Consider the following 24,581-nt stretch of genomic DNA (forward strand, 5'->3'; position numbering starts at 1 on the left):
AAAAGTCTACACAGACAAAAACAGCTGTGGAGACAGTAAAACAGGGTCAATCATGACAAGATGAGAGTTCTCTTTAACTTATATGGTACTGTACTGTAGAAGGATGCTTTTCGCCCTCCGTTAGTTAAGTTCCACAAAAGTTGGCCTTTTTTTTTTTTGTTTCTTTTTGTTTTAAACTCAATATATCCTCCTCACATTTTGCTCCACAACCCACAAGGCAAAGTCAGGCGGCAAAACAGTTCTGTGGAGAAGTCGAGGGACTATCGTCGCCGTCCCCGTCAAACGTGTCTTAACTCCATCAGAGATGTTCACATCGGAGTCGGCTCTGTCCTGTTTGTGTGAATCCCCGTCCCCCTGCGGCCCCCTCCCCCGCGGCCCCACCGTCCACAACGCGCCCCCGGTGCGCTCAGTCTGTGGTGACGCTGCTCCTCGGGGCTCGGCCGCACAGGTCAGTCACTCCGTCCGTTTAATCTCTGCGCGCTGAGCCGACAGCTCAAGGAGCCCGATCCACCCAGGTTGTGCGGTCCAGTAAAAAGCAGGTGTGATACGTTTCTGTGTGCAAGCAGATCCTGTGGTTGAATTCATGGATGCGTGTAAGTGATAGGAAGGATTGGTGTACACAGTTTGAGTCAAGTCCTGAGCACAGTGCTTGTGTTTTTTTGTTAGATACAGTGTTCAGCTGATCCGTTGTGACGTGTTTAGTCTCTATTTGCAGTAACTCAACAGTTCTCTCTTTCCAAGTTGCACTGACGTAGTAGCTCTCTCAGTTTTCATCCTGAATTCAGCAAACCAGCCTCACTGCAGGAAATACCGTCCAGACTGGGCCCCTCGGGGGTTCCGAGAAAGGTGAAGGCAATGTGTGTGGGGACGATATATGATGTCAAGAGGTGAGGAGCTGGATTATGGCTGAAGGTGGAGATCAGAGTCCGTTCATGTGTTATCCCCTCAAGCCCTTCCATCAAAATAGCTCTGTCTACTGCAGGTAGGGAGTTTGCATCAGGGGAAGTTTTGTTTTCAGGGTGTGTTTACTCAAAGTGTGTGTGTGTGTGTGTGTGTGTGTGTGTGTGTGTGTGTGTGTGTGTGTGTGTGTGTGTGTGTTTTGGCCCCTGTTCCTTCACAAGAGCTCATACACTTCTGTGGAAGAGGGGAGTTCAGAGACTCATGGTTTCAGAGTTTTTCATTGTCCGATGTGTTTTTGTGTTTTCGTCCGAACACCTTTCCTCTCCCATCACAACAGCTCGTACTGCCGCAGGTGCATCCGCTGGATGATGTCTCGACAGTCGTTGAAGACCCGGCGGATGTTTTCCGTGTCCACAGCGCAGGTGAAGTGGGGGTAACAGTAGTGCCTCCCGTCCCCGCTTGCTGTGCTGATCCTCTGTAGATGGACAAAGGAAAAGGTTACAAACTCTTTCACTCTCTGTGTGTATACATTCACACTGAAGACGGTTTTTAAAAACATGTCACAAATATACAACTTCATTTCACAAAGGCTAAATATTTTCCTGTAACAGCTGGGCACTGTAGCTTTTATCAAACATTAAACGGGAGTTAACAGTTGATTTGTGGACTATTTTCATCTGCGGATTAATACACACAGTAAGTATTTACAGCAGCAGGTCAGTGAATATGGGATCAGGATAAAATAAACTATTATATTGTTAACAAAAACAACAACACAGACTATTGTAAACGTTGCATAATACAAAGCACAAAACATACCTATGTTTATACACTTACCAAGAATTCATCTCTTATGAAGTACTTTGCCCTTGTGACACGTGGATCTTCTCCAGGCTCAGGTGTCGCTGGAAGAGGAGAGAGGCTCATCACACCAAATCTCTTCAAACATGACTGGATCACATGACAACCTGGATGGATACCGGCTTTTCTTTGGTATCTATTAGTAAGCAGGTATGCATTATGATGAGAGTAATTATGTAACCTTCCACATCATTGTGAGGTGAACTTCACAGGTGTGTATCAAAGATGACCTCTTGTGGTCACTCCAGTGTCGTTAATGTAGTTTTTGGATGAACAGCAAGTCAAAAGTTTGTGCAAGTATTTACGCAGCTGTTTTAAAGACGAGCTTCAGAGGGGAGAAACATGGTTTGAAACTAAAAGCAGAAATATCCCCGCATGTGTTGGTGTGTCCCTGTGAAAGCACAGGGATGATTCTGCATGCTCAGGGAACTTTTACAGAGACAGGCAAGGGATTTTAGAAAACTGGGACAGATTTGGCACAGGTGGTGAGGAAAACTGGGACATCTTGGTATTTTTCAGAGAACACTTTCCAGCTGGGACTGTTTGAGGCAGTTTGGGGCGTCTGGTCCCCCTACTTTACAAACAATGATTAGATTATTTCCCAAAATAAAGGAGCAGCATCTAAAGGAGACACAAGTCGACAAAGGCCAGCTGTATTTGCACAGCTACTAATATGGACAGTGTTGTCAACTACATTCACATCTTCCTGTGAAAATAAATGACTGTATGAGGTCAAACGTCAGTGGATAAGAGCGGAGCGCGACTGCTCACCATCATCGGGTGTGGTGTAGCGAGCAAATTCAGGAAAGTACTCCTCGATTTTGGACTTCCCTGCCAGCACCTTCTCTGCTAGCAGATCCTGCTTATTTAGGAACAAAATGACAGAAATGGTTCGCAGCCACCTGGAGAGAAGGAAACACGATGGATCGTCACAAACTGAACCTTCAAACCGTGCATGAGTGTGACCACACACAAGAGGAAATCTCAAATAAATACAAACAGGCTGACGGATCATCGACTGCAAAACAACTCGTTCTCCTCTCTGACAAATTTAAACAGGCAAGACAATTTCCACGACTGAAAGCTGAAATATAAAAGACAAAGTCAATGTTGACTGTCTGGGTTCAGCGCAGGGACGAATACATTTTAACTGAGGCGGTAAACTCAGTGACCACCATGTCTGCTGTGATGTGAGACATGCTGCCAAAGATCTTGGTCATTTTCCACCATGCTGCAACTTTTATTTGCTTACGCACCACAGGAACTTGTAAACAAAGTCTGTGATCTACCCTTGATTGGTGTTATGCTGTGTTGGTTGCTAGGGAACCCCTGTACTTGGTTATGCAATCATTCGAGAGAGAAATCAGGATGGTTTTAAAACGTTTTCCAGCCTTGACTGTGGTCTCGATTGATAACTATTATCTGTCTACAAGTGTCCGTCTCAAATACAAGGAAATAAAAATAAACAGGATGTTCTGTGAGGGCTTTCTTCCTTCCAATCCACGTTAATCAATCAGGATGTTTAAACGGCCACTTCTGTCTCCATCTTTATGTGTACAGGCTGACAAACGACCTGCAGACGGACACAGTACGTCTCTCTTCACCTGTTGTTCCAGATGTTCTTGAACAGGTTGAGGGCTTCCTGTAAACGGTTGGTCTGATTGTCCTCTCTGATCACCATGTTGTAACTGCTACTGGCCACCACGAAGATGATGGCCGTTACATCTGAGGACGAGAGGGACGGAGATGAGTCACAGCGAGACAATGAGAGAAAACGACGTGAGCTGAGGGAAGCAGGAAGCAGAAATGAACTGAAGTTACCGTTAAAGCACTGAATCCATTTCCGGCGTTCGTCTCTTTGACCGCCGACATCGAACATACTGTAAACCAAACAAGAGACATCAGTGCTGACAGGTGAAACACTGCCATCATGTGGAGACACTGTACATCTTTGATTCTCTGAACTGGTCCATGGTGCACGTTTAATACTGCAGCTATGGGTCAGTTTGTAACAAACTGTTATATAATAGTAATTGTTTTTACTCACTGGAAATTAACTTTGTCCACTTGGAATCTTGTCTCGAAGATTCCTGATGTCAGTACTCTGCACCGCAGCAAATCCTGGTAAAAAAATAACAGAAACTGTCACAAGATGGTTGCTAAGACCGTAAAGATATCCTACAGGATTTTGAACGATTACACTGCAAATCTGGAGCAAGCTTTACACTCGACAAACTGCTTCTGTGTCCTTGTTTTCTGGATCAGGTGAAAAACTTTGAGAAACTGGGACATGAGATGTTTTTATTTTCTGCCCTCGTTTCTAGACTGGGAGAGCAAAAGTTGGGAAAAACAACTATAAGATTTATCCTGGATGCTTTGGAATATTGTGACAAACAGTAATAGATTGCTAATTAAGTCTGAAATACTGTAGATACACATCACGTCTTAACTCTGTGGTCTCAGAGATTCACCCACCTGATCTGTCGGAGTGTAATCACTCTGTTTCACAATGTCAATCTTGTCTAGAAAGCTGAGGAGAAAGGAAAAAGAAACACAAGTAAGAAAACGTTCATGGGGATAAAATTACTGATCAGACAGTGGTTTCATTGTTAGGGTGCAACACGATGCAGCTGTCAATGATAAGACTCAAATTTTATTATCTACCTATTGCCTACATGACAGGCTTGTGTAACTTTGTCCCCCACTTGTGTGTACGTGTTGCTCAAGTTTCAGGTCTGTCATGCAAGACAAAAATCACTTTGGCAAGCACAGACAGAGAGCTTCGAGTGTGCGGCGCGACCGTTCATTTACTGCTGTATGTTCAACGGAGGAAGCAGTTTTATTGACATGCAGTTATGAAGTGGGAGAAGGTGAGACACCTGCAGCATCTGCCGTGGTTTCTAATCTCCTGGACTAAATATCATGTGAGCGAGTCGTCACAGGGAAACTTTGAGGCTCCAGCAAACATTTTCTGGCCAAAAACACCAAAACAAACACGTTCATTTCTGGACGTATTCAATGTAAAATGCAACCAATCAGAAAACTTTATGTATTATGTCATACAGAGGTGGTGGATTGCTACACTGATTGAGATGAAGCCTCCAACATTAGCGCTGCTACTTACTTCACCTTTTAACGACTGGTCGAAATAATCTTGACGTGTGCAATTAAACATGAAAGTTAATATCAAGTTTAAGCTGTTTCATAAAGTTACCATTTGGGGCCGTGAAGCTGCTAAGATGCCCCACGCTGGTTTGACTAAACACCGGCACAAGACCTAATCACTTCTAGCATCACAGGTGAAAATCTGTGCATCCCCGAAGAATGAACAGAGACTGAAGGAAGGAGAGAAAGACAGAGAACAGGCCATCGAGGCAGAGAAAAGGAGGGATGAGAGTAAACATGAAGGAGGAGAAGAAACCGAAGGAGAGGAGGGGGATGCAGAGAGAGAGAGAGAGACAGAATGAAAGCGTAGTGGCGTCTGTCTGACATTACAGAGCAGATTCAAAAATAGCTCCCCAGCGCCCTGGCCTCCAGCACGGTTACCATGGAGACCCAACCACAGGCGCTATTAATAGTCTATCAGCTCCGATCGAGTGGTGCTGGAGACAGACAGACAGATGGACACGGAGGAAGGGAAGACAGGGGAGAAAAAGAAAGCACGGGCAGGATGAGCTTGTGTTTTTGTGCTGGATGTGTGAGCGAGAAGAGGGACAGAACAAAAGACCGGACTGTACCATCTGAACCACCTGAGGGAGAAATGTGTGTGTGTGTGGGGGGGGTGTTTCTCCTCATCTAGTCATTGAAAGACACCAAACTAACCTGCAATGCGAAATTAAATACACATCCTATTCAGAAAGAGTGATTTACTCATAAAAAGCAGTTCAGGCTACAGGCTTGTAGTCCACAGCTGAACAGCAAAGGTATCCTCCCCAAACATCACCCCCCTCTCCCCCTCTAAACATCCTCTGATCTGTGGATGACTCAGCCTCGGCCATGTTTGCTCCCAAACGCTGCAAACTGCTGCTGTTACATGAAAACTGCTTCACTCTTATTTTTCTCTCCTCTGTGTTTTTAACCTGCCTTCGCTTTGGAAACTAAAACGCTCTGTTGCGATTAAGTTAAAAACTAATTTAAGGTGAAATCTTTTTAAAAATGACGTGTATCACTTAGATACGACAATGAACAGGTGACGTTTGGAGATGTACGGGGGGGAGAAATGCTTGGGGGAAATACAAATGGACAAAACTCTTAAAGCCAGGCGGCAGCGTCAGGCCTATGTAATGACAGGGCACATCATATCGTCAGCTGAGATGTTGAACATGTGCATCAGTAAAGAAACAGTGTAGTGACTCTTGCACATAACAGAAACATAACAGCTGTCCAAGACTTGCATATGTTTGAGATCACTGACTTTAAAAAAAGGCCGAGTCAGCTCGCCTTTGAGTATTGTCTGAGATTCCTCCACATTAGGCTTATGAAGATTGTTTAAAGCATTATCTAGTAAGTACATTGATAGATAACTATGACACATGTCTCTCAATCTGCCTCATTCAAGTTAACAAGTGACTGATTGATCACATCGTACAATCTCTTCTCAGTCTTTCATCGGAGAAACACATCGCAGAGTTGGCAGATAAGGAAACCTGAGTTTTAACAAGTTGGTAAAAGCAGAGACAAACAACCAGTCAGTCACAACCAGGTGCTGAGGTGTGAGAGAAAAACTCACTGCTGCACTGAAAACCAAGTCTGTGTTAGTTTAACTGAAGTCCATCAGGTCAAGTCAGTGAAGACCGGTGTGACTCCCCTCAACCTGAGCACTTGGCTTCTCTATAGTCTGAACGAACTGAAAGAATTACTGCCTATCACAAGACACATGTCATATAGCACAGTATGTTTTATGTATATATTTCTCTGTCAGTGATACAATCTTTCACCTTGTCAACAATTGGGTGAAAAGCGGCTAAGTCTCCACGCTGTGTACACGAAACTGAACAGGGGTAACTGCTCTGATGCTTCCTGGCATGCAAGCACTCTTAACATGTGAGTTTGCTTTCCCCGGTTCATTGGTAGTGTGAGCCAAAACAAACTGTACAAACGAATGCAACAAGTACAAACAGCACGGTTACAAAGTGTTGAAAAAATAATAAAATACATTAACTGAGAAAATAATCAGCCAATGACTGAATGCCAACACAAACTGCACATTGTGAGCTTCACATCACATTAAACTGTACATGTGCACCCAATAACCTGGTGCGTCAGAGTATCTCAGAGACGGTTACTTACTATTGTGCACAGTCGATTAGCTGGTATTCATTGGATCTCTCGTAGCACGCCCTGACCCCCTCATCCTGCCACAGTGTCTTCGCATGCTCGTAAAACTCCTGAGGAGGAACGTGGAAACAGAAACATATCAATGACAAACTGCCACAGAAGAGTACTGGATTCATTCTTGTTTCATAGAATAACTGCAGTAATGTACTGGGGTTTGTGTGTATTTACTGATACGCACTGGTCAAAAACCTGTTTCAGGTGAAATGACAGACTACACACACCGAGCTCACAAACACAAACCATCATGGCGATGTTGCATTACATTCTGTATTTTTAGTACAAAACTCTGCGACCTTTGCTTGATTAAATAAGCACCAGTTCATCTGCTGAATCAAAGACAGGAAGTGCTCCTCCAAGCAGGAGACATCCTGTATTATTTACTGTGCATCTCACACCAAATATGACAGAAAGGAGGACAGGGTGTTGTGTCTGAGGGCACTGGGTACTCGGCGTTCGTGTTGACACCACATGCAGTGTACGTTGTGCCTGGGCGATGCCTGTGTACATGTCTGTAAAGGTAAATAGTGGTGGAGGGAAAGAGAGACACCTCACTATACACACAGGCAATATAGACTCACTCTCTCACTCACATGCTGGGACACAGCATGGATTAAGCACTTCACTTGTTCATGCATTATGTGTCCCGACTGAACAACAGGTGTGCTGAAAGCACAGTGATCCAGGCAGTGCGCATGAGCTGGTAACTTGCACAAAATTTATAACTCACACACTCATACTCTCTCTCTCTCTCTCTCTCTCTCTCTCTCACACACACACACACACACACACACACACACAGTATATATGTGCCACATAAGTCAACATATGTCTCAGAAATAAAAGGGAGTGCTTGTATATGAAGTAGTATTCACTGAATGATGTCTGTGGCATCTAGATTTTTTGTCCTGCCCTGGTGCTTAGGGAGGCACTCATTTCTCAGCGTGTACTGACCTGCAACTTTTAACAAGAAAAAAGTCAATTAATTAATCTGACATTAGGAAAATACAGAACTGACAAGTCCATTAATCCATAATCGACAAGAGATTGAACATTTAGGTCATTTATCGTTGATTTCCTGCTTTTCTTTGTTTTTCTGATTATGGATTGGTCAATTAATCAATAATAACCTTTTCAAACTAGGCCTTAAAACCAAGTACCAGGTATGCTGATGTAAAGACACAGATATAAACAGTTAATTAAGGTCAAAAACAGGCGACTTCCTTGCTCCAGAGTAGTCTGCCTCTCTCTTACACACACTCACATTCTTGTAATCATATACATTTACAATGGATCAGATCAATTTTCTGTGTAATGATTTGTAGGAAGTTATCCAGTGTTTACTAAAGCATAAAAAACAACCAGATGAATTCAAAATGTCACAGTCCTGACTGGAGGAGATAATGTGCCTACGAGCACACACCTCTCTCTCTCTGTACGTACGCGCGCACGCACGCACACACACACACACACACACACACACACACACGCGCGCGCGCACACACACACACGCACGCACACGCACACACACACACACACACACACACACACACACACACGCCTGGTATCAACGCTGATCCTCCGTCTCTCGTGCAGATCCCAAATGAAAGGCAGAATACTCTTCGGCTTTCCTGTTTCATAACTTGGAAACTATGCCGTGCTCATCATAAACAAGTCAACCAACCACACAAGTAAAGCCAAACAGCAACTGTAAACAAATAATTGCTTCCCAACAGCTCAGCATGAGTGGAATTCCTGGAGCGTTCGGGGTTTAAGAGAGCATCCCACACAGGAAAACTAACAGATTTGACACCTGGAACAGCTGATGTGTCTTAATGAAGTGTCGCTGAGCAAGACGTTCATTTGCTGTCTGCTCACTTGCTATAAATCACTCAGGATAAGAGTGTGAGCTTAGCGCCGTCACTTGACTTGAACATACATGTGCTGCCTTCTACCTTCTCTTTTCCCTATTTTGGAATAAAACTGATCATCATCTATGATTAGTGCCTTTTTATTCACTTGAACATCTTTTTTCTAAACCTGGGACTCATTTATTTCTGGATCATTTATCATAACATCCTAGTGTCATCCAATCATCTTATTTGGAAGTGAAAATGAAGGTAAATGCAGCCCAAATGTCAAAGAAGAAGCAGAAAAGCAGCTGAAAAATCAGACATTTCTAATGAACAGTTTGTTCAACATTTGCCTTCATTTTCATTTGCAAACAAAAGTGGTTTAGCAACTCTGATCAAACATTTGAGTTATTCAAATGCTGCTGGCTGGATTGTAGCTCAGAGTTACCACACCTTATCTTTAAAATTCATCTCTGTTAAGACCCAGGTCATATACATCTAATTTTCCCTGCTTGTACTTCTTATTTTCATTTTTAATATTTTTACAATTAATCAATTAATTGCTTTGTCTGTATTTCAGATATTCAGTTTAAATGGTCAAATTCTCACATTTGAGAGGCTGAAACCAGCACATTTGACATTTTTGCTTTAAAAAATGACTAAAACGATCGATCATCAGAAGAATTCCTGATGAATGTTCTGTTAATTACTTATCTCGTTTCAGCTGTACGCCCCTGTTTGCTTCAGTCGCCTTGAATGAACACTCAACTTGGAAAACAAGCGTTCGATTGCGACGTTAACAAACTGTTAGTGTTACGTTGAAGAAAATCCTTTCATCGTGCCGTTTTCCATGACACCGAACTCATCATGTGTTTACAGAGCCCTCTTTCATTATCAGTCATGCGCTTCAAAGAAAAATAAATCATTAAACCCTTGCTCTTCCTTTCTTGATGTAATGCTTCCTATATCCCCCTTACTTCCTCTCTCTGTAGTGTCCTGCTCAGGGATACTTCAGCAGGCTTGATGTGTGTGTGTATGTGTGTGTGTGTGTGTGTGTGTGTGTGTGTGTGTGTGCTAGTTTAGCAGGACAGCTGACCCTGTTTGCTGAAGGTCGTCATCTACGACTGGATGGAAAGAAACAAGAGGCGCTTTAGCTGCCTGATGTCCCTCCATAATCACCGTCAGACATTAAACACGGGCAGTTGTGCTAATTAGGTCATTATGCCAATTAATGCATTAATGAGCAGGCAAGTCAAAACACTCGTCAACACATGGAGGCTGTTAACATGAACTCTGTGCCTTGAAGCATTCAAGGAGCAGGCTTGTGTTTTTACGTGTTTTAGTTCATTTCCTTCCAACACAACATACTGCACTTTGGATACTGACATTTGAGGTGGTCATGACATCATTTTGTGCATATAGGAAAATCAGTTTCCTATCGGCATCAGTTTAAAAAAAATCTAAAGCTCCAGCAGACACACCTCATTCAAACACCGTGATATGTAATCCTACTGACAATCAGACAAACTGGACCAGAAAACATACTGTAAACCTTTTGGCCGAAGTAATGAATGCATCACGCTTCTCCAATGTTCAATCGTGTACTCTAAAATAAAAATAATAATTTGGAAGATTTTGTCATGCACTGTAATTTGGTGAGACAGACAGACAGACAGACAGACAGACAGACAGACAGATGCCTCCACGACAGCACATGCTGAGCAGCATGGCGGCAGGACGTTAAGACAAAATGAAGCCCCGTCATCATCAATCCTATTTGCAATTCAACATTTTCCATTGACAAACTGAGTCATCCTTCTAAAGGCAACTTTATTTCCAGACACTTTTTTGTATAAAATGTACAAATAATGTTGGTTTTTATTTCTTTATTTCTTATTGATATATATTTTTATTATTTTCTATGTCTCCTTCTTTATTCTTGCTATCTCGCTGTCTGGCGTGGCATCGATAAAGTTTTATCTTATCGCTACAAAATGAACTACAGCTTCTATCAATAAGTGAGACTGAGTGAATTGAAAAGTGAATGAAGCCTGATCCCACAGGTGGCTGTGGAGAGACTCCCAGACTCCCAGGTTTAGTCTCTTGGCTCGGATAATTAATTATTTGGAATGTCCCAGTGAGAGTACTAAAGGCACACAGACATTACCCATCAGGTCCTTAGTCGACCTAAGTGTTTACTACCCGTGTCAAGGGATTATCACCTGGGATGTTGGGACTGCTGCCTACTGAAACGCTCACACTGCTAAGGATACCTGGACCTGTTTGCAAATGTATTATTATCAGCCACAGTTATACACTGGAGGAAATTTAACTTAAACTTCTTTGTTTTTGGAGGGAAAAACTCTGTGCGTGTGTGTGTGTGTGTGTGTGTCTGATACTAGACTACTCACAGATGGAAACTCAAAGTCCTTCTGGCTGACGAGGTTGAGGATGTATTCGATGCGGTACCGGTTCTCTGGGCACGCCAACTGCACCGGCGGTGTCAGGGTGCTCATGGCTGTTACTATGGTCTGTCACAAACACACATACAGTTAAATGAGAATGACAGAAAGAGAGAGGGTGGACATGATTTTAGAACATTAACCAGTATGACCAGTTCAATTACACACAGCAAAAATATCCAAAGCAGTTTCAGTGTTTTCGTCTACTATGAACGCAGCAACTCACCTCAATAGCCTCTTTAATATTATTCTTGATGTCCTGAATTTTCTGCTTCTTCTCTCTGAAACAGACACACAGGTTCAGTGACAGTCATGTTTGGGATCATTGCTACACAGCAGTAACATACACACTTAAGAGACTGATCTGTTAATTTAACCCCTTTACTTCCAAAAAGACGACTCTGGTCAAGGCCCACACCTCCAGGCTGTCACACAGGCTTCTGTTAAAGATTTTAAGTCTGGAGGCTGAGCTGAGACACCTCTGATGTCATCATCAGGTTGCTTTTTTTCAGACTTCATTAAGCTGCTCCACCGAGGACATGATACAACTGTTGTGATGAGTAAACTGCACCTCACGTGTAAAATGGGTGGAGCGCCCAATCATTAACTTTATGTGGTGGTGATTTTGTCTGTACACAGTGTTAGCAGGTGTTACAGTGTGACAGGCTTTCACACATGACAGCAGTAGATGTAAGAAATAGCTAATAATAACTACAATCATTTTCAATGCAGCCCAATTTTCCAAACAGTCAAACGGCATCAACATGTAGTTACAGACAAGGCAGGAACTACAATAATAATGCAAAAAAATATTAGAATAAAATGAACATTTTTCTCTTCATTTGAACATGAATGAGGGATAAGTTGGAAAGTTTTATTTTAGCGGGGTTAAAAAAGCAAAGGAAGTGAGTCCATGTTACCGTGACATGCTACACTACAGTGTGCTGTGCTGGGCTTGTTTTTGAGCTGGGAAGGGTAAACAGACCTTCATTGGTACGTGTGATAGAGAAATTATGTCTGTCTGCTGTGAAGGATAGATGTTTGTTCAAGACATTTGGTCTCTCTGTGATAGAACTGTTGCTAATAAATGCAACCGGAGAGCGAGTTAGTCTATCTCTCACCTTGAGCCCCCCAGGACAACAGCGTATTGTGTTTACAACAGTTCTATGTCAGTGACAAAGGGGAAGATGGGCCCCTTCTCCTGTGCCAGTTTTTACTTTTCACAAGGGAAACTGCTGCATTAGACCAAATTGATGCAAGTATTTATCAACTTTTTAGACCAGTACAAATTGCATTTTTAAGTTCCACTTATCCATTTGGTTATCAAAAACAAAGGCTGCACGTTTCCTTCACAACATGTTGCTGCTTGATGGATCAGGTTTTTAAATGTGAACTGCCACAATGGAAGCAGTTTCTAACTCACACACACACTCTTTTACATTTAGCAGGGTGCAGACTGTTGACAAGGGGGAGCTGCTTTGCCACAGTCAGACTAGCTCTGTGCATCCCTCAAAAGTAAATAGCAGCAGCAGTTTGGACATGCAGATGCAGACAAGTCACCTACAGTCAAAGACTGTAGACATTTTATCTCAAACAGCATATTTCCTCAATAGCTCAGGCTCTTTGTCAAGCTGACATGAACAAACAAGAATCGCTAACATGGAGGCTAAAGTGTTGGAAGGCTAAAACACAGGTGAACATCAGGAAAGAGCACACAAGATTTTAACAACTAAAACTTAAAATACACACAAGCTCTCAGACAACCCAACTCCAAAATTGGGACGCTATGTAAAACATGAATAAAAACAGAATGCAATGATTTGCAAATGAACTGAGTCCATGTAGTAATATCCTTCATACAATCATGTGTTCACAAAGTGGTGAACCTCGTTCCATCCTCGCTTGTGAATGACTGAGCCTTTCCAGGATGCCCCTTTCATACCCAATCATGACACTATCACCTGCTACCAATCAACCTGTTTACCTTAAAATTACCTTAACTTAAATTCCTTATACCCCACCAAGACCCCTCAGGCCCTCTGACCAGTCACCTCTGCTTGTCTCTTGCATGCTGCTGCACACACCTTCCTGGGCCAAGCGACCATGTTGCTGCAATGCTATTCTCATCCTGTTTTGGCCTTTCATAGATATCTGCCATAACAGTTGCTCTCTGGCAAATGAATCCATAACATGGACACAAAAAAAAGAGGTAATTCTAATTACAATTAGTAGAAACTGTCCCTGTGAGAGGAAAGGAAAGCCGAAAAAACAAAATCCACGTTTCACGAATTCGGTTCAATATTTGGTCCACAAAGGCTTGAATTAAACTGCACTCAGCTGTTATATTCCTACTAAAATTATTTTGTGTATACTGGACTAAAAACAGACTTGAATGCAATTTGTGTACTATTCATTGACAATTGATAACAGAGCCTAAGAAGCCTGTGAGGTCACCGTGCACCAAGAAGCATAAGAGAAAGAGAGAGGAAAGAGGGGTAAGACAGAGTTTATTGGGTTAGGAGGGAGATTGAGAAGGCCTTGTTTACATTTTCAACCTGATAGTCATTAAAAATCACATGGTCGTGAGTCTGTGCACTCTACAATCTGAGAGTAAGACTGCATGCCTGTGTGTGGTTGTAGAGAGGGGAAGCATACATGACGCAACATGCTACAGAGACGACCTCTGGTGATACGTTAAGGTAAATAAATGCAGACAATCAGTCAGATGTAAAGCAGATGACAAAGACTGGGGCTGAAATCAATTTCACAATAACCAAAGCTCGGCCAACAGAAGAAAACTCTCCCGCACATCTGCAGTCCTCAGCTGTGGACCACGTAACAGCTCCAGTGATGAGGCTGGCAGTTACATGCCTTGCCCAAGAGCTGCTCAGTCATGGCTGAGACGAACAGAGAGAGAGCTGAGTCAGCCATTCATTCCTTTTCCAAATCAGGGCAGCAATTGGAACCAGCAGTGTTCCGGTCACAAGCCAATTACTCTGACCTTCAGGTTACCACAACACTCAATCCATTCACCCAAACTCTTTCATCACGGGTATTATTGAACCCTTTCAGTCCCAAATCAGTAAATTTATGTTCTGCCTCAGGATCCAGGCTCATTAAAACATATTACTATGTTTGTCATGTGGGGACCCACAAGCAACTGGCCTGCGAGACTGTTGTTATGGTTTGTGCAGATGTTCAAAAACAAAAGTGATCTATTGTTAGACGCTTGAAAGATGACATCTGACCGCACACTCAAAGTTAAACAGTCAAACTCATACATATGGAGTGGCATACGGTGTGCAAGGGGGTATTCCAGTTTACACAGAGGGAGACAAAGGAGCCATACACGGCAACTAGATCAACAAATAATGAAAGCAATGCCATAGACTGGCTATATGTGTTTGTGTGTCTTGTTAATGAAGACACCACCCACCTGTAGACACACACACACACACACACACACACACACACACACACACACACACACACACACACACACACAGAGTGCAGTGTTGTGGAGTCACGCGCTGGGTCATACGCTCTTGTCTGCCTTAGGTGCTGATTTTCCAGTCTAACCTTGCAAAGATGCTTCGTTCCCCATCACAACCACCAGACCAATACATGCCGAGTCACTGACACACAGACACAAACCCACACAGACACAAACCCACGCACACACAAACGGACGAAACTTTCCATTTTGCTTATTGAAACAAGCGCAAGTCAAAGATGTGATCCGGAAACCATGAAGCAAGAAAAAGAGAGCAGCAGAATTGTAATCTTACTTCAGAAATACTTGAGCCTTGTGTTGCTTGACACTAAATTAAAGGGCTGACAATGAAAGAATGCCAGAAATACAGACAAATCAATTAATTTTACGCCCACAAGAGCAAAACAATGTTTACTCCAGACAATAAGCGGCAGAAGTTGAATGTCTTCTAATGACATGGGAAAAGTAGCATCTGGAAAAATAATTCCAGATGCTTGCTTTACTGTGTTTGGGTCACCGCATCGATGCTGGAGCAATAATGTCCAGACAGTTTAGACAAACACACGGAAGCATCACAGACAGCTCAGCTCAACCACACTTGCACAGACGGGTTGTTACATGTTCAGACATGATATTCTGTCCCATCCTAAGCTTAACGGGCATCAGCTCCCATTCTTGCTAATAACACCATGCTATCTTAACAAAGATTCAACAGCAATCGACATTAGCATTCAGCAACAACAGTTCCCAGAAGGCTTTGCATGCCTTCAGTGAAGCTGATTGGCAGACACAGCTCCTGTGTCAGTGGACCTAAGTCCTGTGTCGAGACCGCAAGAATCACGTCAGCGTCATGCTTGTGTGACGACAGCATTCACGTGACGCTAAAGGGACTGTCTATACCGGCTTGGTCTTGCCCGCGCATTTCAAACCATTGAGCAGCAAAGGAGCGGCCAAACTTCGTGTGCAGCAGGCAGTTTTGTGTGTTTTGGGGGCGGGTGGGCTGCTTTCTCTGAGCCTATGCAAGTAGGCCTTAAATAGATAATGACCTCACACTAAACCAGTGGTTCTCAAACTGGGGGTGGGGGTATACAGCCACTGCAAGGGGGGTGTGGATGACCAGGAGAAAAATATGAGGTGAAAAGTTGATTGAATATAATTCATTTTGGGAAAATAAACAAACTATCATGCTGACCTCTATCTGACTAAAACTCCCCTTGGATCCTTTTCTATCCGTTGTTTCCCCATCATTGTTAATGATTGATAAGAATTGTGGGGTGGTGGGCAGAGACCCGCTTGACCAAACAATATTTCCCGCTCATAATCCTATAAGCTCTGATTAAGTTTGGGAGAGGAGAGAAGACGAGAGGAATCAGGAACCTTAAAATACATAGCGAATTGTAGCAAAGCCATGAAGTTTGAAATAAAGAATAGTATAGGCTGCAAAATGTAGATAAATATATGTATTCAGTGCCTTTTTATCCGGACTAAACCTCACATATCCACCGTATGGTCAAAAAAACAGACTCAGAAGTGTAAATAAATGCTTCAGGTCGTCGTTCTGCCCGTGAAACGCGAATCTGCACAGAGCCACCGCAGCCAACTGCATAGACTAAAATGTGTATCTCTCACATGGGACATGCAAGTAAATACTGTGTGTCTAGTCTGCAAGCGTCTAATAAATGACAACTATACTAATATTTGAACCACTAGGCTCAGTCAAACAAATTCAATATATATACTTACTGAGGTTAGACTACACTGACTTAGATAGTATCCATGTTCACTTTACATGGCGCAGCTAGCAGCAGAGGGATTAGCTCACCTGTCACTTTTAGTCAAAATCAAGTTTATATTATCGCTACTGGCCAATATTAACATATCATATTGAATACATAAGTTCAATGCTCCAGGCTTGAGTTAGCTTATTTTGCAGAAGGTCAAACTTCCACGTCTGCACAACAGTCTGACTATGCTGCACAACTGCACTTTAAAAATAAAAGCACCAGTCATGTGGCAATACACAGGTCTTTCCCTAATGGGAGAGCACTTGACCAAATCACTGTAAACCTCATAAACCTGGAGGGTTGACAGGGCTTTCTCAATTTAAAGGCTTTTCCAAAAGTGGTATCTTGCTATCCACTGCTTACAGCCTGCTTGTCAACAAAAATTTGGGATTTATCACATGACCACAAAACATTACTAAGGTATTTGCATGCAAGTGGACATCTGTGAAAACATAACACATGAAGCTGACCAATGAAAACACCACAACACGATGTATCTAACACAAGCTAGCCATAAATTCACTGTTTTTGTTAGCAGCGTTTATAGGCTGTTAATGACACAGGTCTTACAGATCAGCCCAGGGTATACTGATGTGCATATTGTTAACCAAAAGCACAACTGTCAAGTTTTCTGTCATGATAAAGTGAAATGTCCCAGTTGTGAACTGAGGCATCAAGGAAGCTTTCAGGGCAGCCTCACTGAAGTAAACATGACAGTTTCAGAGTTGAGGATGGGGATTACCAAATGTGCCATACTGTAACTTTAGTCTGTGTAAAGGTCTGAGAGGATATGCAGATTCAGGCGGGTCTTCTGATCCCGAAAAAATGCACACAGGTGTAGTCTTCTGCACTAAGCAGATGCTGCAAAAACCGACTTTGGGTATAAGGTCATGTTCAGTTTCTTCTAGGCCTTCACTCATTCATTATCAGACTTACTCTGCATTGAAGCCGTTGACATGCAGGATCCTCATCTGTTTCACTATGGTGCTCTTTCCTGACTCTCCAGCCCCTGAGAGACAAAGAGAGAGAGACAGAGAGACAAACAGGGAGAGAGAGAGAGAGAGAGAGAGAGAGAGAGAGACAAGGAAATATTAGAGATCTGTTGACATGTGAAACAAGACCGACCTCTCACTCTCTCTCTCTCTCTCTCTCTCACACACACACACACACACACACACACGTTAGGTTTTCATCACTTTTGGGGACATTAAATGGACTTAACCCTAACCCATAACCACTATTTGCCTAATCCTAACCTTAACTCAAGTCTTCACGCTATAATTTTAATGATTTACATTATGGGGACCTGCATTTTGTCCCTACAACTCCTGCGAGTCCCCACAATGTGACTGTGTAAACAGATTTATGTCCCCATAACAAAATACATGGGCACACACGCACGCACAGACTGTGACTCTATTTGGGAAAACTGGGAGTGGAGGCAAGGACAGCGTTGCATGGTCATGGCTGAAACAATAAACTGGATTATTCCACCAGATACTGTGATCCCAATCACAAGATTACATTTTTAGACTTGATGATGACTGTCTTTACACTGTTTCCATAAAAAGCAAGTTCAAACATTTCTCTTCAGAAGCAGGTGTTAAGGGCGCTAAATTAAAAAAAAAGAGAGAGAGTTTGGCAGGCAAACAAAGTTTTAGTTTGGCATGTGGGACCTGCACGTTCACCATGAAGACACTTCACATTTGGCTTTGGTTGTTACTGTGGGTCATTCAAACTTTTAATGATCTTCCTGCTGCTTCAATAACCACTACCAATACACTTTGATTGATTTCAAGATGTGTATTTCGGTTTGCATGGCACTAAAGGCACAGACCTGGTGTGCACTCAGAGGCCATGACATATATTTAACAGCAGCCTTGACACACACTGCCTGTCATGCATTTTGGGGCCCAGACTTTTAATCTCACATTTGACCAAATGCTGAGATTCATCCCTCCACTGATGCAACTTTTTACCAACAAATAGGAGTTCAGAAACCTGTCTTTCTGTCCTGTGAGATAGCCTCTTTTGTCTGTGATATTAGGCTGTCGTCAACCCATAGAATTCCAAGAATGATTAAACTAATGCTGTTAAAATGCTTTAAGCGAGACTGGTTGCATTAGAATGTCTAGCCAGACAGCAGCACGCTGCAGGTCCCTGGACGGCCATGTGCATCTGCTGCAAAAATGAAACTCACTTGTGCAGCCACAGTTGCAGTATGTACAACTGCGTGAAGTTCTACATTTTAAATGTTACAGCTCTTTCACACAGTCCGACGCCTTTCCTGTCTCAGACCTTAATATATTTTTTTTCATTCTCCTCTTCTTAGTCTTTTCATTACAACCGAAGTGAAGATCAGGAATTAACAATGACTCATAACTTTCCCTGAATCAAAGACATTTCATGACTTCAGCCAGGGATCCCAATACTTTGTACAGCTTATGTGAAATTACAAATAAAGTGGTATTCTGAATGTGAAGCGTAAAGATGCTCCATTCTGAGGCTAGATTTATCGTACTAATAGTAATATTCTTTTTCTTATTATTGCTCAGCATGCTAATAAAGTATTGCAATAGCTGCTTTAATTCTAAGCTTACATTCTTTGTTGCATATACAATATCTCTCCAGGGACTACAGATGGAAAATGGCTAACAGCAATGTGTATTAATGTATAACATCCCTGTTAAACAAACTGATAAGTAAAGTAAAATAATACATTTCTCTTATTTACAATGCATCACAGCCTCAGTATGTGACTATGGAACGTTTGGATAGACACGCTGTGGTTTATGCTCCTCACAGGTGAGCTGTAGATATGTTGAGGAGTGATAAACGTGCTATCAAAGGACAGACTCAAGCATATAAGCACATAAGCATGACAACTGAGATTGGAGACAGACTTTTGGCCATGTAGGATCTCTGCGACGGAGAAAAATGGACAACAACTGTGCAACAACTGCCACTGACTATCAGACCTATTCAAACTAACAGTCTACATATGTACCATTTGTAAAAGGTAGAGGCCATTTCTGAATAACACTCATCTAACGACAATCCCAGTATAAAGTGGTCTGGCTGACTGGCAATTTGCAACAGTTTGCTATTTGGCTAGTATAGGCAGCGTTTCCCACCCATGAGACCTATTTGTGGTAGTCAGGCACATTATCAGACAAGCCACAGAAGAGTCTGGAACTTGGGCATTTTGGTGGCTCAGCAAGCTCCAGCACATAGTATGAACTCATAACATCATGCTCTCAAATCTGACTGATGACCTCATGTCACAATGTCAACTCTCCTCTTTCTCTCCCGTCTGCCTGTCTCTTCCCACGCTGCTTTGTCTGATGAAGCAGAAACACCATTAACTCTTTCAAAATAACTCCATTAAACAGGACCATAGTGCCGTGGTGATTTTAGGGGATTGCCTGTGTATGAGAAACCATTTTCGGTTGCATGTTTGACACAAAACAAACAATCAAATGTGGTATTGAACCTGGATCCTTTTCAAGTCCCTATTAAATCATGTCAAGTACAAATTGGCCCTCGAGGCTTGAGCAGATTCTTATTCTTATTTGTTAAAAAAGCATTTTCTGATTCTTATCATACAGTTTACCTTTTAAATACTTCTTTGTTTTTGAAAAGTTCTTGTACAGCTGTTTGTTAAGACAGCATTAAACAGCATTTGAGAAGTGTGGGTGGATTATGGTCTGCAAAGAAAACCATCTGCAAAAGTAACATTTTCAGGATCCAGGCCATCAGCACGACAGTCAGTCCAACAGGAAATATTCCCACAGTCTGTCTGAATTCTAGAGAAACTTAAAAACTTCTCCAATAGAGCTTCAAAAACTGAGTCACATCTCCAAAATAACATCAATTAAAAACATGTTTACATTGTCAAAGGACCAACAGGAACTCAAGTTGGGTGACTTTTGCTATACAGGATGCCAAAAATGTCAAACTGTGTGCAACGGTCACCAGGTGAGACAAAGAGGTCAAATCATAGGATGATATTATAATCTATCAGTATTCAGAACTTGTTTCTTTCACAGCAGGTGTTATGAAAGAAATCAGAAAACATATGTGTTATTATGGTAACTGCTACTGCAGCATGGCTGCTGCTCCACAGGATCTATAACCCCAACATCAGTAATAAATGAATCTGATCTGAACCTGAAACGTGGAAATACATGAACAAAGGCTGCGACTGCGCTGCAGACACAGATGTAAACTGTGCAATAAGTCAATGAACAGTCGTGAACTCTGATCAACTAAGATGTGAATGATCCCTGGGTCAGGATGCAGCACTGTTAGTCAATTTAACATTTACTGCAGTTCAGAGTAACAGTAACAGAGAGCTACAGTAGTAACTTAACATAAAACAAACAAGAGCTGTGTGCACACGATTGTCCCTTTGATTTGCAAATATTGTGCTGACACTGCATAAGACTTGTACTGTTTATTCAAATACATGATTTTACCAACATGCTCAGTTCGATAGCAGACTATCATTCAATTTTGTAGCCAATCAAAAGTTTCAGTGAAAGATCAAATGGGATCCACTTCTTCTCCTCATGAATAATGCAGATGCATTAAGTTTCTGTAGGTTGTATGTTTTAGTTTATTTCAAAAATGCAACATGCATAACGGAAACCAATTAAGAGTGTCAACTGATGGTCATTGTCTTCAGTATCCAGCCTTGAAAGTGTTAATTTGTCTACTTGGGACTTTAAATAACTGCTACTGCTCGATACAACATGTATTTTGTGTCATCACTCCTTTCGTAGGTGTCAGGCTTCCATGTGAAGCAAACTGTGCTCACGTGGGCCACAAACCCAGTCACACTTTAATGAGGTGATCTATTTAATCCAATCACCAGTGACGTTCTAATTGCAGATTATAATTATACCGAGTAACATAAACCAATGATCAACAGCTTCAGCATGGTGGATAGACAGACATGCTAAAAGCTTTGGTCTGCATATAGATGACCAATATGTGTGTGTCACCTGCTCTTAACACCAAGGTGTTTTGGCACCTGGTTTCCACTTTCACGGTTAGATTCTTTAAGGTAAAAAAAAATGTATAGCATTACTTCAGATCATTTTCTGACATGGATACAAACCGAGCACAAGACCTGGCATACATTTTTGATTGTGACCCTTTCAGGCATTTGGCTTTGTTCACTGTTTAAACATATCCTCTAAAATAAACAGAGACACAATTAACAGGTCCACGGGCCTGCGATAAAGTCAAACTAGTAGATTATGTCATTGAGAGGCAGCTAACTTTAGGGCAGACATCTTTGTTTTGATTTCATGTGGGTCCTGTCCTTCTGCTTTCCTAAAGTCATCACAACTTCCTCCTCAACATAAATACAGGCGTGCTCTACACTATGCGCCCTCACTGGCATTTCTGTAATCAGATATGATTTTCCCACAGAACACCCCAGCTTCATACAAGTGGTGAGCCTGCGAATGGACATGCGAGGAGGGTACAGTGGAGAGCACGGCAGGGAAAAGTTAGACACTCTTATTTGTCTCTTATGTAATGTAGAGACCCAGCCCACCTCCAGTTTCACTCTTCTGACACACACAGCCACATGTTGAGTCTTACACATGCTCATTTCTCCATTAAGTTGGTTTCAGTGCGTTTCTTTTTTTCTTACAGTCACATTATCTTAAGATACTATTTGGGCTACACACCCACAAACTGGCATGGCATGTAAAACTAGTGTTAGTTTATGCAACTGTTCAGGCCTGCACACATGATTAGGACCGAAATGGATTATTGTGTAGCATGCCATGTCGTCCCTAACTACTTCAGCTTATGGGTGGTATTCTGTTAAAGAAGCATGCATACATTAACTACACATGACAATACAGCCAGCTGTGACAGATGTGGGTGGTTGTTTATCCTATGAAGACCACTGATAGCAGTTTACCCACAGTATATATTTACTCTACATGGCTGGATATCCTCCAACCAACCTATGGACTCTGCTACAGCATGTTTTGGTGTTGGTAGTGGTGAGCCGTCAATTTGACAGCAACATGCTGAAGAACCAGCACAGTGCTGCATTTTCAGCCTTATACAATGGCAAAGTCACACTGTTGACAATGTTTCCCAAAACAACATCCCAGAAGGTTATACAGGGAGGAAGCAGAGCCTCAAACTGTGCACACTGAGCAGCCAAGCATGGAAAACAGAAAAATAAAAGGAAAAAACTCACCTAAAAGTAGTAGTCTGTGTGTTGCTCTGTATATCTGTTTGTCTTTTTGGAGCTGCTTCTCTATCTTTTTGTTTGCTTCTCTTTGTGCCTTCTCCTCATTTCTCTGGTCTTCGGTCTTACTGTTGCCCAAACAACCCATCTTCCCGCAAGAAAAAAGAAAAAAGGGGGTCCAGGGGAAGGAGGAGGAGGAGGTGGAAGAAGAAGAAGAAGAGGAAGAAGAGGAAGGAGAAGAAGTGGAGGTGGAAGGGGGGTTGGGGGGTATGTAGAAAGAAAAATTAATAAATAAACTAAACTAGTCTAGATCCCTCGTTTGACATACGGATTTGGCAGCAATGTCACCCACATTTACACAGTGTAACGTCCCCGGCCTGCTCCAAAAAGTGTCCGTGGTGCAGCACTGTAGAAATTATGTGTCCATAACGCGTATTTTGCTGTCAGAGAAAGGGCAGGATACTGCTGCTGACGACACCGAGGCCGCCTTCAGTTTGCTGAATCCTGCTCGGGCTTTTTTCCTCCTTCACATGCACTGTAGTTTGTGTTTTGTTGTCCCACTCCGTCCCCCCCAGTCGAGTGTGAATCGCCAACAACTGTAATCCACAACGTCCGTTAAGACACAAAAAATCGGGGTTTCACCTCAAACGGAGGCAGAATAAACAGCCTAATTTGCATCTCCAAAAGCCCGGGTCTTGCGTCTCACTGCTGCCCGTGACAAGGAGCCGAACTCGGCGTGTCCGGAAAGCTCGCCCGTGCTGTGGCGCGGCTCGTTTCCACGTCCCCTTTCATCATAAACATTTCCATAGGTGTACACTTACACTTTCTACCTATTTCTCTGTCTCCCCGACGGCTGTCTTGGTCGGGGGGCCCAGCAGGACAGGAGGAAGGAAAATAATATTTACACCCAAGCGAGCTACATGTGTGATCTTCTCAGTGCTTCCGTCGTCATCCGGCTCCTTTTCATTCGCTGCATCAAATCAACCCAAAACAGCTCCAAACTCACTGCGGCTGTCTTTTCGGCCGGATCCCCCACCACCTCCGACTCCGACACGATCCAATATCCCCCGATTTGTCCTCCTTAGTTGTGATGGCTGTTCCTTGCTGTGTTTTCTCCTCCAAAGGGCCTTCTCTCTCTCCCTGCCCCTCGCTTTTGTTGCTGAAATGTGTTATCAGCCCCTCACATCACCACCGAGCCTCCAAAACTGCGCACCGATACTTTTTTTTAATTCCCGTGTCGACTCCGATGAATCCCTTCAGGAAAAAAAACGTGAAAAAAAGGAAAAAGAAAAGAAAAAGAAAGCGTGACCAAGATGTGAAAATCCCTCGAAATGTATCCACGTTTCTTGCAGGTGAAAAAGCAACCCCTGCTGTCAGGCTCAGTTTTTATAGCCTACATAAGGCCTATATATGTGTACACACATACACACTCTCATACATACATACACACACACACACACGAGAGCGCGCGCGCGCGCGCACACGCACACACACATACACACACGCATATATATATATATATATATAAATATATTTCTCTTGAATCCGAGGTGGGTAAACAGGCTACAGGCTTGAGACTACATGTGCATTTACATTCATAAAAAAATCGGACGCGGGGTTGTAGCGGCACATTCCCACCGCGAAGGCCGCTCCCCTCCTGGCTGCTGGTCGTGG

General features: G+C 42.7%; 1 protein-coding gene across 2 annotated transcripts; it reads right to left on the reverse strand.

Moving 5' to 3' along the window:
* Positions 1–129: 129 nt before the first annotated feature.
* Positions 130–24,360, reverse strand: gnas (GNAS complex locus). 2 transcript variants are annotated; one of them, XM_076741391.1, is made up of 13 exons: positions 23,260–24,319; positions 22,917–23,055; positions 17,624–17,696; positions 11,637–11,691; positions 11,360–11,479; positions 7,051–7,148; positions 4,237–4,291; positions 3,809–3,882; positions 3,583–3,641; positions 3,366–3,486; positions 2,533–2,663; positions 1,738–1,805; positions 130–1,375 (listed from the first exon to the last, which is right to left on the reverse strand). In XM_076741391.1, the coding sequence occupies exons 2-13, from the start codon at positions 23,053–23,055 to the stop codon at positions 1,229–1,231; spliced, it is 1,140 nt and encodes a 379-aa protein (XP_076597506.1). In that variant the 5' UTR covers positions 23,260–24,319; the 3' UTR covers positions 130–1,228. The 2 variants fall into 2 exon arrangements, with proteins under 2 accessions (XP_076597506.1, XP_076597504.1); XM_076741389.1 differs by having other exon boundaries at positions 22,917–24,360.
* Positions 24,361–24,581: the final 221 nt, after the last annotated feature.

The sequence above is a fragment of the Chaetodon auriga genome, chromosome 10 (genome assembly GCF_051107435.1).
Source record: "Chaetodon auriga isolate fChaAug3 chromosome 10, fChaAug3.hap1, whole genome shotgun sequence".
NCBI lineage: Eukaryota > Metazoa > Chordata > Actinopteri > Chaetodontiformes > Chaetodontidae > Chaetodon > Chaetodon auriga.

What these genes read in the sequence shown, in the direction of transcription:
- gnas (XM_076741389.1), bottom strand. Translation starts at nt 23,055, where the DNA reads ATGGGTTGTTTGGGCAACAGTAAGACCGAAGACCAGAGAAATGAGGAG. An exon ending in AGGACTTTGAGTTTCCATCT is followed by an intron (nt 7,149 to 11,359) that starts GTGAGTAGTCTA and finishes GTTCCTCCTCAG; the next exon opens with GAGTTTTACGAGCATGCGAA. An exon ending in CTACACCACACCCGATGATG is followed by an intron (nt 1,806 to 2,532) that starts GTGAGCAGTCGC and finishes CTCCTCTTCCAG; the next exon opens with CGACACCTGAGCCTGGAGAA.